Source organism: Wyeomyia smithii, chromosome 2, assembly GCF_029784165.1.
Source record: "Wyeomyia smithii strain HCP4-BCI-WySm-NY-G18 chromosome 2, ASM2978416v1, whole genome shotgun sequence".
NCBI classification, from domain to species: domain Eukaryota; kingdom Metazoa; phylum Arthropoda; class Insecta; order Diptera; family Culicidae; genus Wyeomyia; species Wyeomyia smithii.
The window spans coordinates 250,231,452-250,248,439 of record NC_073695.1 but is presented as its reverse complement, the minus strand read 5'-3'; the positions used below and the strand labels follow the sequence as shown (position 1 = coordinate 250,248,439).

The following is a 16,988-nucleotide window of genomic DNA, read 5'->3' as shown; positions in this document are numbered from 1 at the left end:
TGAACCTTTTTACAATGAGCACGAAAATAGAAATGAACATATGTATAAAAAGTAATATAAAGTGGCAACATTTTACAATTTTACTTTTCGTAGCTTTGCTGATTAAAAAAAATGTCTGGTAATCACGAGTGTATTAAAAATAATTTGCCGTTATTCGGTGCTAATTGACGAAGGCTATTAATTCAAAACACAGCCACTGCTTAGTCAGACTAAATTTCCGAAATTTGAACAAACCGCTGAAAAATTTTTGTTGTTTATCCAGACAGCTAATGTTAAAATATACATAACCGAATGCCGACACGACTACGAATAATACCAAAATTGGACCCAGAGCATTTTTTTGAAAATTAAGTAAAAAGAAATTCTCAATACTTTTCCTAAATCATTGCAATAAATTATTTTCTCCTGTATATATTAATCGAACATATCACTTAAATCACTCTAAAAGTGTTAATGTCGTATGGAATCAATATCGCATTTCAATCTGCTGCATTTTAACGAGACTTACGTGTTCGAAACGAGCGAACGAACAATAAAGGTGCATTTTGAGCAGACTGTTTTTCGCCGTAACAGGATCAACGAGTAAAAAGTAAATCACTTGCAAAAATTAATACATTCCACAGGAGCTGTGGTAATGGTCGCGAAGACTAATCGAAGTCCGTGTGAGATATATGAAAAATGATCCTCTATTTCGTACTTAAACAATAACTTGCTTCACATCGACAGTCTCAATCTCGCTTGTATTATTCCTACTCTACTAGCAGCTGTTTGACGCTTGCACAAATATGAATATTAATTGATAGTTGGTGGTGTGCAAGTATTTTTTTATTTTTTTCATTTAGTTTTTATGATAATCCAGAACACGTTCAATTTCGCCTAAAGAATTATGTGACTATCGAGGTTCGTAATCTAGAACATATGTTTTTCTTGGAAAATTTTCGTACTAACGCATACCCTAGTTCTTATTTACAATCTACATATACTTTAAACAGCACAAAGCACGTATGAGCTGCTTTCCGATTATCAAAACTGTTTCTGCCAGTGAGTAGAAAACTTCTGATAAATCGCTTAGTTAAAGAGAAAATTCGTTTAAAATTTCACCTCCGGGGAAAAACGTTTAGCAGGCAAATTTTTCTCAGTATACAAACAAAAGTAATAATCTGTATCATTATTTGACTGGTGGTCACGTGGTTCAATCAGGTTCAGGAACACAATGCATCTGCCTCCTCATGTGGTTCTCTCTGGGCACGGATAATCCTGATAGTAGAGCAACGGGAGGGGGGACTTCTTTCTTCCATTTTGTGGTTCATACTCTTGTAAAGGCCATGCTAGCATGCCTGCCCATTTATACACACAGACACTCAGGCACATTCAAACGTTGAAACTCTCATACATCTCACTCCCAACCGCATTAGGAAGTCAATGGTGAAATGCCTGAAACCGGAACAGTTTCCAAATTCTTCAGGAGTAATGACAACCACGGTTTGGTCGATTTATCCTCCTGCAGGCAGGCAGCAAACGTTCCATCCCGCAACTGATCCGGCAGGCACTGGCGGAGCGCTTCACGTGCTCTGAAAATATCATACGCAAGTTAGTAACAATTATCAAATGAGCAAGATTCAGTTTCTTACCGTGGATTGTCCGACAATCTGAGGTAGCAACGAACGACATGTTTCAACAGTCTTGCGGAGGGTTCTTTTGAAAGAGAGATTACCATTTTGCCCTAAAAAATTTAAAAATATTCAAAAAGAGAGTATTTTATAACTGATGGTGAAGAATAATTACCAGTATTATTGCCACATGAGAGAACCTGTCGTACGTGTGGCAAATGTACGACAACCCGCTATCATCGAGTAAAATTTTCTGCAAAATAAATGTAGCAACAGTCTTGCTCAATTCCGATCCGGACTCCATGATCCGCAGGCAAAGTGGAATGATCTCCGTCGTCAGTAGGAAGGTGATGACCTCCTGCTCATCGGTTTTTACCAGCGCACCGATTACACCCAGTGAGGTGAGTCGCAAATACTCAAATGGACGTGTCTTCGAGGTCGTATGAAGAAATGGATACAGAAACAAGGGAATATGAGCTGCCAGGAAGACGGATCTGGTTTCCGGATGCGAAGCAACGCACTGTAGCAATGCAAGTGCATTGCACACCCGGTTAGACTGGTGTGCCGTTAGAGTTGCCGGATTTATCGACGGATAAATGTTTATAATCTCCTGCAGCAAAGCAGCCGTTGTACCGAAGCTGTGCCACAACATCGGAGCCAGGTCCGGCACCGATTCACGTTTCTTGCTCAGTTCCAGCAAGGCCGTTTCACGCGTCTCCGGATTTGATAATTCATTGATCCACTGGAATACTTTCTCACTGTTGGCCGCCGCCTGCAAGCTTGCAGGGCTGGGCTGGGTCGACATCGTTGCGGTAGCCAGTTTGGAACCGTAAATCTCGTAATCACCTGGAAAATAAATCGAAACCGTGCTCTACTTTACAGCACACACACAAAGTAAAAAGAAGAAACCTCACCTTCAGCAGCAAAAACCGCTAAGACACCAGTTGTTATCACGAACTTCAGATCCCACTAGTGAACAACGTAGCTTTTACACAAAAAGACACCGTTTTACTCAAGAAAAACTAGGTTTTACTGTTTAATTATTCCAAAAATGGCACAATTTTCACTTCGGCACTTCTTTTTCTTCTAGTGGCTTCTGTCGAATTTGTTCTTTTTGACTGCCGAGCCGTTGCGCACACATTCAACTGCGAGACAAGAACGAGGCTGAACTTTGCCAATATCACACCAACACTTGCAAAGCTTTGCGTTTTTATTTTGCTTGGTTGTTCGTAAATGGTGTGTTGCCATCTTTACGAAAGAAAATTACTAGAGAGAATTACACTGAAGAAAAAATTGTTCGTTTCGTTTACAAGTTTCAACCAAAATAAAAAGTTTTTGCTGTGCCACTTATTTATTTTTTTCTGCTGGTGGCAAATTGAAAAAAAACAACTACTGAAAACCGTTAAAACTGCCATTTATTACTGTTTAAATTGCATTGAATATGAGCTTAAGAAAAATCACAGGAGAATACGTTGACTCGAACAAAATTTCAAATAAACACCGCCTAATAAGACCAAACATGGAAAGCACAGCAAAATGTTATTGCAACATGAACCACATTCTCCCCATTGATAAACTGACGAAAGATATTTTTTTAAACTTGCAATTTTATCATCCCCTTCCCCCCTGGGTGTCACCCCCACTAGATTGCAGTGAAATCATTTTTTTTATAAAAAAATGTGAGAGCCTGTTTGTTTTCAATTGCGCTAAATCTTCCAATTTTTGATAAATTGGTTGAGATTATATCCTTAGGAGCAAATTTATATAATTTTCGAAAGTTTCACCGCTACCTCTACCTAATTGATAATTAATCTCACGGATGTCCCCTGTTTGAAGGCGACACGTATGAAAATGTTCTTCATGGGTGTCACCCCCTAGAGTGTGACACCCGGGGCGGTTCGCCCCCTCCGCCCTCCCCCACGCTACGCCAGTGACTAGGGGGTATGGTTAAAAAGCTATAACAACTATAGTAACTCATTTAAGTATTAGAGCAACTTAAATTCGCTTTTATCGAGCTGTGTAATCATAACGAGGAACACATGCGTCTACAACTTCAATGAAACAAAACAATTTTTGTGTTTTGATCAATCACTTTTGAATTTCAAAAGGCAGCAACAGTCAAACCATTGTGAATACTTTTATTACAACTAAAAAGTTTAGACATCATGACGTAAACATAACATATTTTGCAGAGACGAAAACATAATATGGAAGGTTGTTCATATTTTGTGACAAATTAACACGGTTGTTCAATGGATATAAATCAAAAGTTTATATGAGAAAGTTTGCTGTGCGCTTCCACATAGTTTTTAGAAGTTCTAATTATTGTAAAGGTTATTTTAAAACGTGTTTGATCAATCAATCAATCAACAACTCGTAAAACAATTAAGGAACCATTCAAATATTACATAACGCGGAATTCGGCAATTTTCAATACCCACCCACCCCCATGTAACGCAATTTTACATGTTTGCCACATGCAATATAACGCTCCGCTGAATACCCCCCCACCCCCTAGAGCGTTATGTATTATTTTAATGATCCCTAACTTTGCTCCTTGAATCGTTGGTTACCTGTATTTTTTCTAGTGTATCAAAAAACGAAACGGTAATTTGGCCGATGAGGCCAAATGAATGTCAAAACAGGTCAAAACAAGGCAGACAATCAAAATACATATACGAAAGAGAAAAAGTAAAACAGCAATTTCTGTTTGCTACGCGGTTTCAGTTATAAATCCGACTTATTTGGAATAATAGTGCTAAATATTGTTTTTCCACTCACGATGGCTGAGATAAATGCCACACAGCAAGCACGGAGAAAATACTTGTCCATGGCAGTGTCCTCGGAGCTAGTGGAACGGGGTTTCGAAAGTGCCGACAGGGAATGCGTAGAAAGCCTCACGGAAATGATGCAAAGTTGTGCGTAGATTTAAGTTACGATTAAAAGATCAGAAAAAATAACTCCTTAATTTCAGTTATCGTGGAACTGGGCCAATCGGCCCGTAATTATTGTGAGCTGGCCGGACGGACGCAGCCCGTGGTAGGGGACGTCGTAATCGCTCTGATAAACATGGGAATCTCGGTTAAAGGAATGGAAGCCTACGCCAAACGCGATGGGCGACACGTTCTACCCCAACCACAGCAAGCACAAGCACAAAAGCAGCTCAGTATCCTTCAAGCTGGCCAGAAGAACTCCCATCCCTCGCATATACCCTATTACTTTCCAGCTTTACCGGATCCTCATGCGTACATCCGTACACCGGTAATTTTTGAAGTCTATTTTTAGGTCGATTTTTACGTATTATGTTTCTCATAGACCTACAAACAACCCGTCACCGAGTACGAAGCTATTCGTGAAAAAGCCGCCTCACAAAAGCGAGATATCGAGAAAGCACTGACCAGGTTTCTGGCAAAAACGAGCGAGGTTCACAGCCTGTTCGACAACGAGGATAGCCCGATGTTCCCGCTGATAGCTTGTAAGCCATCATTTCCTCCCTACCTGCAGGCACTGAATCCAACGGATCAAATATTCGATTTCGAAGAACTCGAATACTACTACCAGGTCGCTAATCGAAAGGAGGATCCGGCAGAAACCAAGGACGGTGACGATGATGATGATGACGCGGAAGATGGCACCGAAACCAAGAAGGAGGACAAAGAAAACGACGAAAAGGACGGTGAGTCGAACAACGCCGGTGGAAAAGGTGCGAGTGAAGCCAAAATGGGCCCTCCAACGGTAACGGTATCAACGGCTAGCGGTAACATTACGACGGCTCAGATCAATCTCACCAACAATAGTCCGACCATCGACAATCCGTACCTGCGAGCGGCAACCATCCCGAGGAAGGTGAAGAGTGAAAATGGTTCGGGGATGTTTTAGGTGGTAACGAATAAAGCTTACAAGTTTGGCTGCATTTCAACGCTTTTATTGGGAAATAAGAAAACAGAGAAATAAGATGCGTCAAGGTGAGTGTCATATTTTTTATTAAATTTACCATGAACGGAGGGTTAATTAACTTTATTAGATATTTGTTTGCATTTTCGATATTTACAAAGCACTTCCGCAGCAATATTAGTACACTTTAACTTAAATACATTCCTTAATTCCTTACTGTTCGTGCCGGTGTTTGTCTCATGTTTATTTTATCACTAAATAAATTGAGCATGGTTCACGTAGAAAGATATAAAGAACGGAAAAAGTACTCCGAATCTGCCTCACTTGGCAATATACCGGTCCAGATTGTCCCAATTGCACGAGTAATCGATTTTGAGCAGACCCTTCTTGCTAAGACTGAAATGTTGCGGAGTGTAACATACGTTAGCATTGGTGGCTGCAATGGATACCGCCGTGGATGGATCTACGGAAACTGGTGACGGAGGTCCTATAGCCAAAACGGGCCCCGGCATGCCAATCTGGCTGGGTCGCCTGGCCATGCTGACTACGCTGATGCTCCGGGAGCGTCTGCGCATCGGACTTTGCCGGCTGGTGGCGTACAGTGGCACATGTTCCACCTCCTGGCGGGCACACTCGAAGCAATCGTTCAGTGTGTAATAGTTGCCGCCTCCGGCCATGCTGGGTGGAACGCTGGAGGACTCCAACAGCGGGATGTGGTGTGCGGGAATCGGGGGTGGAAGTGGCATATAGCAGCAGCTCGGTTCATAGTAATCGTATGATGGCGGTCCGGGGAACTCAAGCTGGGGAATCGGTTTAGGCAGCACGATCGGTCGTCGGTTGGTGGCGGTCTTACCGAAGCCGGGTGTGTGTAGACGCAGAGCGGACATCGAACTGTCACATGAGCTGGGATGTTCGGTTGAAGAGGTTTCCAGATCTGGCAAAAAGAAAGAATGAGGGTAAAATTATTTTAATGACATTCCTCCAGTGTCATCTTAAATAAAACAGTCATTTGTCGTCAGGTTTTTTTCTATGCAGACTCATTCAATATAAAAACACTTCAACAATTTTGACGTTAAATAACATATCCGCAAAACATGTATTGCCTTCCGCGCAAGTGAAAGTTAAGTCAATCAAAAAGCTTAAAGCTGCGAAAACATGATCGCGAACAATAATTGCCATTTTACAACAGCTCAGCGTTGCACCATCGTCTGAGGAAGATTAATTGGAAAACCCCGCCTTTTTGGAAGTTGTCGCTTGCAGCAGCCGAAAAAAACAATTAGTGTTGTTACTTAATTCTATGTTACGGTACTGCAGTCGGGCATAGAAATAATTGGTTTGCTGAAATTGCTAACATTTTTTTTGCAATATATTAAGAAGCAGATTACGAAAAAAAAACTGCTTGGTAGAAACAGTGACAGTTTCTTGAGATTGGTCCAACCGAAGGTTGTCGCAATGTCCGTGCATTACTTGCTGCGACTCAGCATGCGATCAATCATGCATGCAGCGTAAACCTCACGGTTGGCAAATGTGTCGGTGAAATAAGCCTACTAGACTCTCTCCAGTTTGAGAAATGGTCAATTTCCTCAACAATTATATGTATTTTATCTATAAAATGATTGAATCTAATTACCTGAAAAATTCGAAACTATCTCTGGGTAAACGAAAAAAAAAATAACACTAAAAACATTCCAATTTTAGTAAATATTTCTGTACTTTTTTATTGCTGCAATCTTGAAATAAATCATCTCACACATTTTGATGCTCTAAAACCGATATTTATAGAATCGAAAAACGCTTTATCCATGATGTTTCTTCTCCAATCATGTCCCCTCCGATAAGCCCTTATTGTTCAAAAAAGTTCTTGAAATACGCTCCTAAATCTGACTAATTTTTAATAGGTAATTTTATAAAGTTTCTTCTGATCAAAACTATTGCAGAAGTTTCCTTTACGTTGAAATCTACAAAACCTCGATAAATACCTCTTGACAAAAGAAGTCCCTCTTACAATAGAAAAAAATACAGGCCAGAGGGACATTCTGTCTGGCTGAACACTGACCCAGACTTGGAAATTACTAAACCTATTGATGTGAATGTAAAAGATTTCAGGGCCGGGGAAAGTGGTTTTGATAGTTTACCCCTCTCCCCTCTGGAAGAGAAAGATTCCATACAGATGAAATACAAATTTCTGCATAACTCGAAAATTAATCAAGCAATAGAGAAAAGGTTTTTGAGTACAATAAATGTTTCTATGATGGTTAGACATACCTCTCTCTGTTGGAAGGAGAGGAGCTCCCATACAAAAGAAACACGAATTTCTGCATTAGTTGAGAATTATTAGAGCAGATGAAACCAAAATTGGAATTCGAGGATTTTGGAGTACGAGAAATGTTTTATGATGGTTTAACCGCTTTCCTCCCCTTTCCCCTAATTCAATATTTTACATTTTCCGGTAAACAGCATAAAAATTTTGCCATACATTCCATTAGCACTCTAAGAAGCATATTTGTAGACAAAGAGTGAAAGCGATGATTCATGCTATTCAGGGCCGAGTTTGCAAATGGTTACACAATTTTGCTAAACATGGGGCAAAAGTGTACACAACTTTTTGAAGAGTCTAAAATTTAAGATCTATTTACCAATATTTTACATTGAGGAAAATTTTCCGGGATCGCGGGATTCAAAAAAAAATTGATTTTTTTCGGGCCAAAGAGTCATTAATTTAGTCTAGAATTTGAAAAATATATTTCTGTCAACCTGATCCATATAGATTTGGAAATTACTCAGCCGATCGGCGTTGAAATATATTTGTAGAGGCGTTTAAGTTCAGAAAAAGAAGGACTCTCATGCAAAAAAAAAAAAAAATATTGGTGATGCTGCTAAGTCTCAGAAGGTCGATTTTCGGCCAAAAAAGTTTTTTTTTTCGAAATAACACCAGATCTCGACGTTTTATGCATTTCTAAGACATTTGTCTCGAAAAAAAAGTTTTGATTTTCCCAATTATCTGAACCCTCCTATTGGTAGTTCGGAAGGTCGAAAAATCACAACTTTGAGGCACTCCTAAATCATGTCCGATTGCACAATGGTCCAGAAACCAAATTTAGGGGGAAATTTGGGTCTAGAGCTCTATAGCAATAATTCAGAGAAAAACTTTCTTTTACAAAGTTGTTACATATGATAAAGCGCTTATTGAAAAATTATCAAAAATTAGGGTGACCAACATTTTCGATGCAATCAAGTATCTAACTTATTTATTTTTGTAGATAGAAGAAAATTTTGTTTTACAATGATGTACATTAATTTTAGGTAACTTTGTAAAAAAAGTTTTTCTGTATCTTTGAAAACAACCGATTTATATTGAAAAAAACACATTTTGCGCTTTAACTTTTTTATTTCAAGTTTCATCTCAAAACTGTCTTTGAACGACATTTAGAGCTTTTTAAGAGAAACAATTGTGGCATCCAGCGGTCTCCGCAGAAGAAGGCGGATACGGATGCGGCGAATTTTGGAGTTGGGAAACCGGCGAATCCGGCGGTGTCCACACCAGAAATCACACCACAGTCAAGGCCGTCGAAAGGTGCATGGACACGCGACCAAGAGTGGCAGCGTTGTCCGAACAACTCGACGCTATAATCGAGCTCTCGGCGAATAGGCGGAATATCGCTGGCGGCCTGAAGCAGTTCTTTTAGTTTCTTTTAAAAAGTTGTTACATATGATAAAGCGCTTATTGAAAAATTATCAAAAATTAGGGTGACCAACATTTTCGATGCAATCAAGTATCTAACTTATTTATCTTTGTAGATAGAAGAAAATTTTGTTCTACAATGATGTACATCAATTTTAAGTAACTTTGTAGAAAAAGTTTTTCTGTATCTTTGAAAACAACCGATTCATATTGAAAAAAACACATTTTGCGCTTTAACTTTTTTATTTCAAGTTTCATCTCAAAACTGTCTTTGAACGACATTTAGAGCTTTTTAAGAGAAACAATTGTGGCATCCAGCGGTCTCCGCAGAAGAAGGCGGATACGGATACGGCGAATTTTGGAGTTGGGAAACCGGCGAATCCGGCGGTGTCCACACCAGAAATCACACCATAGTCAAGGCCGTCGAAAGGTGCATGGACACGCGACCAAGAGTGGCAGCGTTGTCCGAACAACTCGACGCTATAATCAAGCTCTCGGCGAATAGGCGGAATATCGCTGGCGGCCTGAAGCAGAGCCTCCTCCTGCTTCGGGCCACTATTGATGAAGCCAGGAAGGAGCACGAAGAACTTCTAGCTCGGGTGAAGGCGGCCGAGAAAGAGCTAAGGACCAGAAGGGCGACTGCATCTAAAGAGGTGCAGACAGACGCCCCCTCGTTCGCGGCGGTCTGCTCTACAGGGCAGGTTGCTAAGCGAACAAGGCGGTCCCCGGGGGAAGCGGCCCCCGGGAACCCCAGGAAACGGTTGGTTGCGCTACTCCCACGGGAGAACACACCAACCGGTTCAAGGTCCGCCGCGGAAACGGCACAAGTGAAGGCTACGGGCAACCCTTGGACTACTGTAAAGACTAGGAGGCGTCGGGAAGGTGTGACGCGCCACGACGGCGGAGTGGCCAGAGGACCGAAAAAGGTCAAAAAGGCGCGGAGTAGGGGCGATGCCCTCATACTCAAGACGGACGGGTCGAAATACTCAGAAGTCTTAAAGAAGATGAGGGGGGAAACCCAGCTCAAGGATCTGGGGGCGGATGTGCGGAGTATCCGCCGATCTCGCACTGGTGAGATGATACACCCAACGCAAACGGGGAACATTTTATTACTTTGGGGCAATTTTTTATTACTTATTGTGTCTTATGACTGCGCATTATACACAAATAGTAATAACCGAAAAGTAACAAAAATTATGACGGCCACACGCTTGTATGTGTTTCTGCAGAAGAACATACAGCCAAGCACCGCAATGCATGTGTTAGCAAAACTTCACTCGCTGCATTTGTATTGATGCAACGATCAGATTAATTTTTGTCCTCTTCATCCACACATAATGAGAATCTCACCCGTCAACCTCAAATGTCTAATTAGAAACACTTTCGTTTCGTCCCGCAGTGTTTATTTGAAATGAAAATATGTTATACTGTCTGAACAGAGTTGCCGAAGTTGCGAATATTGTTCTGGATGGGCACGAATTTTGTATTTCCAAACAGGTGCAAATGAGTTGCCATGAACCAATGATTATGTGTTTTGGATAGCTTGCAAGAAAGCGAATGTTTTTGTTTTTCTCTAACGCAGTTTACAGATCGTGATGTCAATTGAAGACGCATTCCAAGTTTTTGAAATCATCAACGTTTGCATACCCTATGACGGGGAAAATGCTGCTTGGCAGCTCTTGTCATATTCTTTCTCTACTCCGTATGCATACAACGCGCGAACTAATACACGCTCACCGGATGAATTAGAGATTGAAGGAACTTGTAACATGTGCAACATATGCGACGGTGTGTGATTTTTTTTTCTTGAGATGGAAAGGGAGCAGTTTTTGACAGAAAAAATCGTGCATGTGGTTGAAACGACCATTATTAGATAGTCGTACTCCCGTAACACGTGCTAAATATATGACAGTATGTGTTGTTACTTGACTGGGGAAGAATTTTATTGCCTTTTAAGTAATAGGTTTGTTACCTTAAAGGCAATTTTGCGCTATTGCTTCTAAAGTAATAAGGAAAAGTTTTGCGTGTACTTAAGCTCCGGAAGGACGCCAAGAACAAGGGGGCTTCCTATAAAACGGTAGCTGAAAAGGTCCTAGGGAAGGAGGTGCAAGTGCGGGCACTCACTTCAGAGGTGACTCTCCAGCTTAAAAACCTGGACGAAATCACCGAGGGGTGCGACATTGCACAAGCCCTCAAAGCGAAGTGCGGGGTGGAGGTGGCTAAGGAGTCAATCCGCCTCCGCAAAGGTCCGGCGGGGACCCAGATAGCTACCTTCCGACTACCGTCAGCGGATGCTAACCTGGCCCTGAAAGAAGGCAAGTTGAAGGTCGGCTGGTCTGTATGTCCTTTGGGCATACTACAGTAACCAGACATTTGCTTCCGGTGCTTTGAGGGTGGACATAAGTCCTGGACCTGCAAGGGGCCCGATAGGAACCAGTTGTGCAGGCGATGTGGAGGTGCAGGCCATAAAGCGAAGGACTGTGGGGAGTCTCCCAAGTGTATGGTATGTTCCGGGAAACGGGACACCAAACACTTTATGGGAGGCCCCAGGTGCCCAGCCGGTAAGCCGGCTGCGAAACCACGGGCGTAAGGGTGACGCAACTGAACCTGAACCATTGCTTCGCGGCTCAGCAGCTGCTACACCAAGCAGCCACTGAGTCGTCGGACATCGCCATCATATCGGACCCCTACCGCATCCCTCCCGGAAACGGTAACTGGGTTGCGGATAAGTCCAGTATGGCGGCCATATGTACGACGGGCATGTTCCCGGTTCAGGAGGTTGTCTCAACCTCAGAAGAAGGGTACGTAGCTGCTAAGGTGAACGGAGTGTTCTACTGCAGTTGCTATGCTCCGCCACGTTGGTCTACCGAAAGGTTCACACTGATGGTCGATCTCCTATCCATGGAGCTAACGGGCCTAACACCGTTGGTGGTGGCAGGCGACTTCAACGCTTGGGCTGTTGAGTGGGGAAGTCGCTTCACGAACCAGAGGGGCCAGATCTTGTTGGAGGCTTTGGCAAAGCTCAACCTAGATCTGGCCAACGTTGGGAACAATAGTACATTAAGCAGAAATGGCGCGGAATCGATCATCGACGTGACGTTCTCCAGTCCAGGACTGATCAAGAACTGGAGGGTAGACGATGGCTACACTAATAGCGACCACCAGGCGGTCTGTTATAGTGTAGACAACAACGAGAGGCGGCAAGCGACGAGTAGGGCCAACACTCCGTTCGCCCGCGGGTGGAAGACATCGCATTTTGATGCCGAGGTATTTGAAGAGGCAATTAGACGAGAGCGCGAGGGGGGCAGTCGGCTTCGCCCGACGCCTGTCCAACTAGTTGCTATGCTATCTCGGGCGTGCGACGCCACTCGCCAACCTAGGAATGGGAAGCCACCAGTCTACTGGTGGACTGACGAGATAGCGGACCTTCGCAGTGCGTGCCTCCGTGCGAGACGGGGGATGCAGCGTGCGCGAACAGACGAACAGAGGACAGAGCGCCGCGCAGCATTCAGTTCTGCCAGATCGATGCTGAAGAGTGCGATTAAGGCCAGCAAGAGGGCCTGTTTCGAAAGGCTATGCGCGAGTGCCAATACGAACCCGTGGGGTGACGCCTACAGGATCGTAATGGCCAAGACCAAAGGCGCGCTGGCGCCTGCAGAGCGATCACCAGCGAAGCTGGAGCGAATCATCGAGGGACTCTTTCCGCGCCACGAGCCAAGTCCTTGGCCTCCGGCGGTCGAGTCCCACGTCCGACGTTCCAGTATCTCAGACACAGACCAGGGATGGTCGGCCAACCTGCCGAGCATCCAATCCGTGGGCGACGACAGCCGTGTCGAGGTTCAGGAGAAGGCAAGGGTTACGAATGAGGAACTCATCGTGATCGCCAACTCTCTAAAGGTGAGCAAGGCACCGGGACCGGATGGCATCCCTAACCTGGCAATCAGGCTGGCGATAATAACGGCCCCCGGGCTGTTTCGAGTAGTCATGCAGAGGTGCCTGGATGACTGCCTCTTTCCGGATAGGTGGAAGCGGCAGAAATTGGTCCTACTGCCTAAGGCTGGGAAACCACCAGGTGACCCATCGGCATATAGGCCTATCTGCCTGCTAGACACGACGGGCAAGGTACTTGAGAGGATTATCCTCAACAGACTGGTGAGGTACACAGAGGGTGTAAACGGTCTGGCAAGCAACCAGTCTGGATGCCATCGCCTCCGTCACCAAGACGGCGGAGATAGCACTCTAGCGCAAGAGAAGGGGAATACGCTATTGCGCAATCGTCACGCTTGACGTGAAGAATGCGTTCAATAGCGCCAGTTGGGACTCCATAGCGCTCGCGCTCAGGAGCATCCACGTACCGGTGTCGCTGTACAAGATTCTGGAAAACTACTTCCAGAATCGAGTACTGGTTCACAACACAGGGGAGGGTCAGAAGTGCGTCCCAATCACCGCCGGGGTTCCGCAAGGTTCAATCCTTTGTCCGGTGTTGTGGAACGTCATGTACGACGGGGTGTTGAAACTAAAGTTTCCTGTAGGGGTTGTGATCGTCGGCTTTGCAGACGACATAACGCTAGAGGTTTACGGCGAGTCGATCGAAGAGGTTGAGTTGACGGCTGCGCATTGCATAAGGAAGGTCGAGAACTGGATGCGCTCCAGGAAACTGGAGCTCGCGCACCATAAGACGGAGGTCACGGTTGTGAACAACCGTGAATCAGAGCAACAGGCGGTGGTCAGAGTCGGAGACTGCACCATCACCTCAAAGCGATCGTTGAAGCTCTTGGGGGTTATGGTCGACGAAAAGCTCACGTTCGGGAGCCACGTCGACTATGCCTGTAAGAGGGCCTCATCGGCTATTGCAGCACTATCTCGTATGATGTCCAATAGCTCAGCGGTCTATCGCAGCGAGCGAAGACTTCTTGCCAGCGTGGTTTCGTCCATACTTAGGTATGGTGGGCCAGTATGGTCCAGAGCGCTAGGTACTAACAGTTACCGCGGTAAACTGGAAAGTACCTACAGGCTCATGTGCCTGAGAGTTGTGAGTGCGTATCGTACGGTGTCATACGATGCAATCTATGTCTTGTCCGGCATGATGCCTATCAGCATCGCCATCAAGGAGGACAGAGAGTGTTTCGACCACCGTGACACAAGGAGCATACGAGGCACCAGAAGGTCATTCTCGATGCTCCGTTGGCAGAGGGAATGGTCTAATTCCACAAAGGGCAGATGGACGCACCGACTTATACCGGAGATATCCGGCTGGGTCGGAAGGCGACATGGCGAGTTGAACTTCCACCTGACACAGATCCTGTCGGGCCATGGTTGCTTCAGGCAATATCTGCACAGGTTCGGGCACGCGGGGTCCCCCATGTGTCCCGAGTGCGTGGAAGAGGAGGAGACTGCACAGCATGTCTTCTTCGTATGCCCCCGTTTCGTAAGAGCGAGGAGCAACTGTGCGGCCGCCTCCCAGATTGTCCTGGAGCTACAACGTGTGTGGCGGGTCAATCACCAACACGCCAGTGGTAGCTAACTACCAGTCTCCAGGTAGTTAGGTAGAAGGTTATAAGAGTAAAGAGGGTGCATCATGCCCAAAAGCCACTTCCCGACGTAATACTTAACCGTCGTTCCGGGAAGACCAGGGCTGGAGACTGGAGGGGTTTTAGTGGGTCGGGACAGGGATCAGTAGGTGTCTGGGGGAGTGTAACTACCCCAGCATCTCTCCCCTAGTCTCATCCCCACACCCTGAGTTCTCTTCTCAGGTGTCTGTTTGCAGATTTCCCCGCCACCTTTGAAAAAAAAAGAGAAACAATTTGCAATGCTGACATCACAAATATCTCAATTTTACTCAAAGTTATTAATATTTTTTATCAACAAATACGCGTTTTTTATTTGTATGTCATTCTTTTCGGGGCAAACATAAAAAATATCTCTTGGTCTCATTTTGAAGGGCATACTTGACTCTATAAATGGAGGAATTTTCGAAAATATGTTATTTTTTTAAATTTGAGTAAATTCAATTTAAAAACAAGAAGAAAATTTAATACATTATGCATATAATACATTATGCAAATAAAAGCACCCAGATTTATTTTTTGGTATTTTTTCTTATAACGAGAAGTAATTACCTTTAATTTGACCCAAAAAGATTGAAAATCGATCAACTGGTTCAAAAGTTATGAATTTTTTGAAATATAATACATCGAATAAAGCCGTTTTTATGGTCACCCTATTTCGGAGCTAGTACCCTTAGCAACCCAACGAAACAGTACGGGTTTGATTATTTTCAACATCCCATCCCTGCGATTTTGAGCACAATTGAAGCACTTTGCGTGACCAACTTCGAAATAGGGTGACCATAAAAAACGACTGTGTCCGATGTTTTTTATTTTAAAAAAATTCATGACTTTTGAACCAGTTGATCGATCTTCGATCTTTTTGGGTCAAATTAAAGGTAATTACGTCTAGTTATAAGAAAAAATACCAAAAAAATAAATCTGGGTGTTTTTATATGCATAATGTATGAAATTATTGAAATTTTCGGCTTGTTTTTAAATTGAATTGACTCAAATTTCAAAATTAACATATTTCTAAAAGTTCCTCCATTTATAGAGTCAAGTATGCCCTACAAAATGAGACCAAGAGATATTTTTTATGTTTGCCCCAAAAAGAATGACATACAAATGAAAAACGCATATTTTTTATGAAAAGTATTAATAACTTTGAGTTGAATTGAGATATTTACGATGTCAGTATTGCAAATTGTTTCTCTTAAAAAGCTCTAAAAGTTGTTCAAAGACAGTTTTGAGATGAAACTTGAAATAAAAAAGTTAGAGCGTAAAATATGTTTTTTCAATATAAATCGGTTGTTTTCAAAAATAGAGAATAACTTTTTTTTACAAAGTTACTTAAAATTAATGGAGCTATAAAATTGAAGAGCAAATTTTCCTTCTATCTACAAAGATAGAAAAGTTAGATACTTGATTGCATCGAAAATGTTGGTCACTCTAATTTTTGATAATTTTCAATGAGCGCTTTATCATATGTAACAACTTTGTAGAAGAAAGTTTTTCTCTAAAATGTTGCTATAGAGCTCTAGACCATTGTGCAGTGGCGTAGCGTGACCGATGACACCCGGGGCGGAAATTTAGGGTGTCACCCCTTACCCCCGGGTGTCACCCCCGCCAAGTTGCAGTGAAATCATCTTGTTATCAAAAATTGGGAGAATTGGCACGTTCGTTTTCAACTGCACTGAATCTACACACGTTTCAACTATCAATTGAGACGTTGATGTTTAAAACTCGTGTTTTGAGCATTTGAAAAACTTCTTCCAACAGGTCTAAAAGAGCGGTGCTGATCTAACAAGCCAGTCATCATATGAGGGTATTTTGGCCAGCTTTTGGAAGTGTTCGCACAGTTCATTAAAAACAAACACAATTTTTCAACATAAATACCTACTCTATTATACCATTGTTAAAAGCTAAGTGTCTATTTTAATATACACCGTTCAACAATGCAATATATTGAAAAATATCCTAGAAATATCAAAATTTCTACGAAGTACTAAAAACATATTTTGGTTCACCAAATTTTTACTTTGGCCCACCTTTATATCTACAGACGTGTATGGAAACAGTTCGGACTAATTATATTTAAGATCATCATCGGTATTTTTAGAGCAAAAATAGTGGGTTTGGGGAGAACATTTTTCTGCTGTGAATTTTTGTAAATTTTAGGCATCTAAAAATGAAATGATTTGGCTTATAGCGGTTTGACAGGTATTCTCATTCAATTTAATATCGTAAAATGTG

General features: G+C 42.9%; 3 protein-coding genes across 6 annotated transcripts in view; 1 reads left to right on the top strand and 2 right to left on the bottom strand.

The window, feature by feature from the left end:
- Window positions 1–395: 395 nt before the first annotated feature.
- Window positions 396–2,766, bottom strand: LOC129722176 (CCR4-NOT transcription complex subunit 9). 2 transcript variants are annotated; one of them, XM_055675450.1, is made up of 4 exons: window positions 2,520–2,766; window positions 1,786–2,456; window positions 1,632–1,723; window positions 396–1,571 (listed from the first exon to the last, which is right to left on the bottom strand). In XM_055675450.1, the coding sequence occupies exons 2-4, from the start codon at window positions 2,413–2,415 to the stop codon at window positions 1,412–1,414; spliced, it is 882 nt and encodes a 293-aa protein (XP_055531425.1). In that variant the 5' UTR covers window positions 2,416–2,456; window positions 2,520–2,766; the 3' UTR covers window positions 396–1,411. The 2 variants fall into 2 exon arrangements, with proteins under 2 accessions (XP_055531425.1, XP_055531424.1); XM_055675449.1 differs by having other exon boundaries at window positions 2,525–2,766.
- A 1,518-nt stretch (window positions 2,767–4,284) lies between these two features.
- On the top strand, window positions 4,285–5,523 carry LOC129722174 (transcription initiation factor TFIID subunit 8-like). The gene is made up of 3 exons (XM_055675446.1): window positions 4,285–4,528; window positions 4,585–4,871; window positions 4,926–5,523. The coding sequence occupies exons 1-3, from the start codon at window positions 4,393–4,395 to the stop codon at window positions 5,487–5,489; spliced, it is 987 nt and encodes a 328-aa protein (XP_055531421.1). The 5' UTR covers window positions 4,285–4,392; the 3' UTR covers window positions 5,490–5,523.
- Window positions 5,524–5,575: 52 nt separating this feature from the next.
- The window catches only part of LOC129722173 (uncharacterized), a 71,625-nt gene continuing 60,212 nt past the window's right edge, over window positions 5,576–16,988 (bottom strand). For all 3 annotated transcript variants that reach the window (XM_055675442.1, XM_055675443.1, XM_055675444.1), the window contains one exon: window positions 5,576–6,438. In XM_055675442.1, coding sequence (XP_055531417.1) covers window positions 5,825–6,438 — 614 coding nt within the window. In that variant the 3' untranslated portion in view covers window positions 5,576–5,824. The remainder of the gene's footprint in view (window positions 6,439–16,988) is intronic.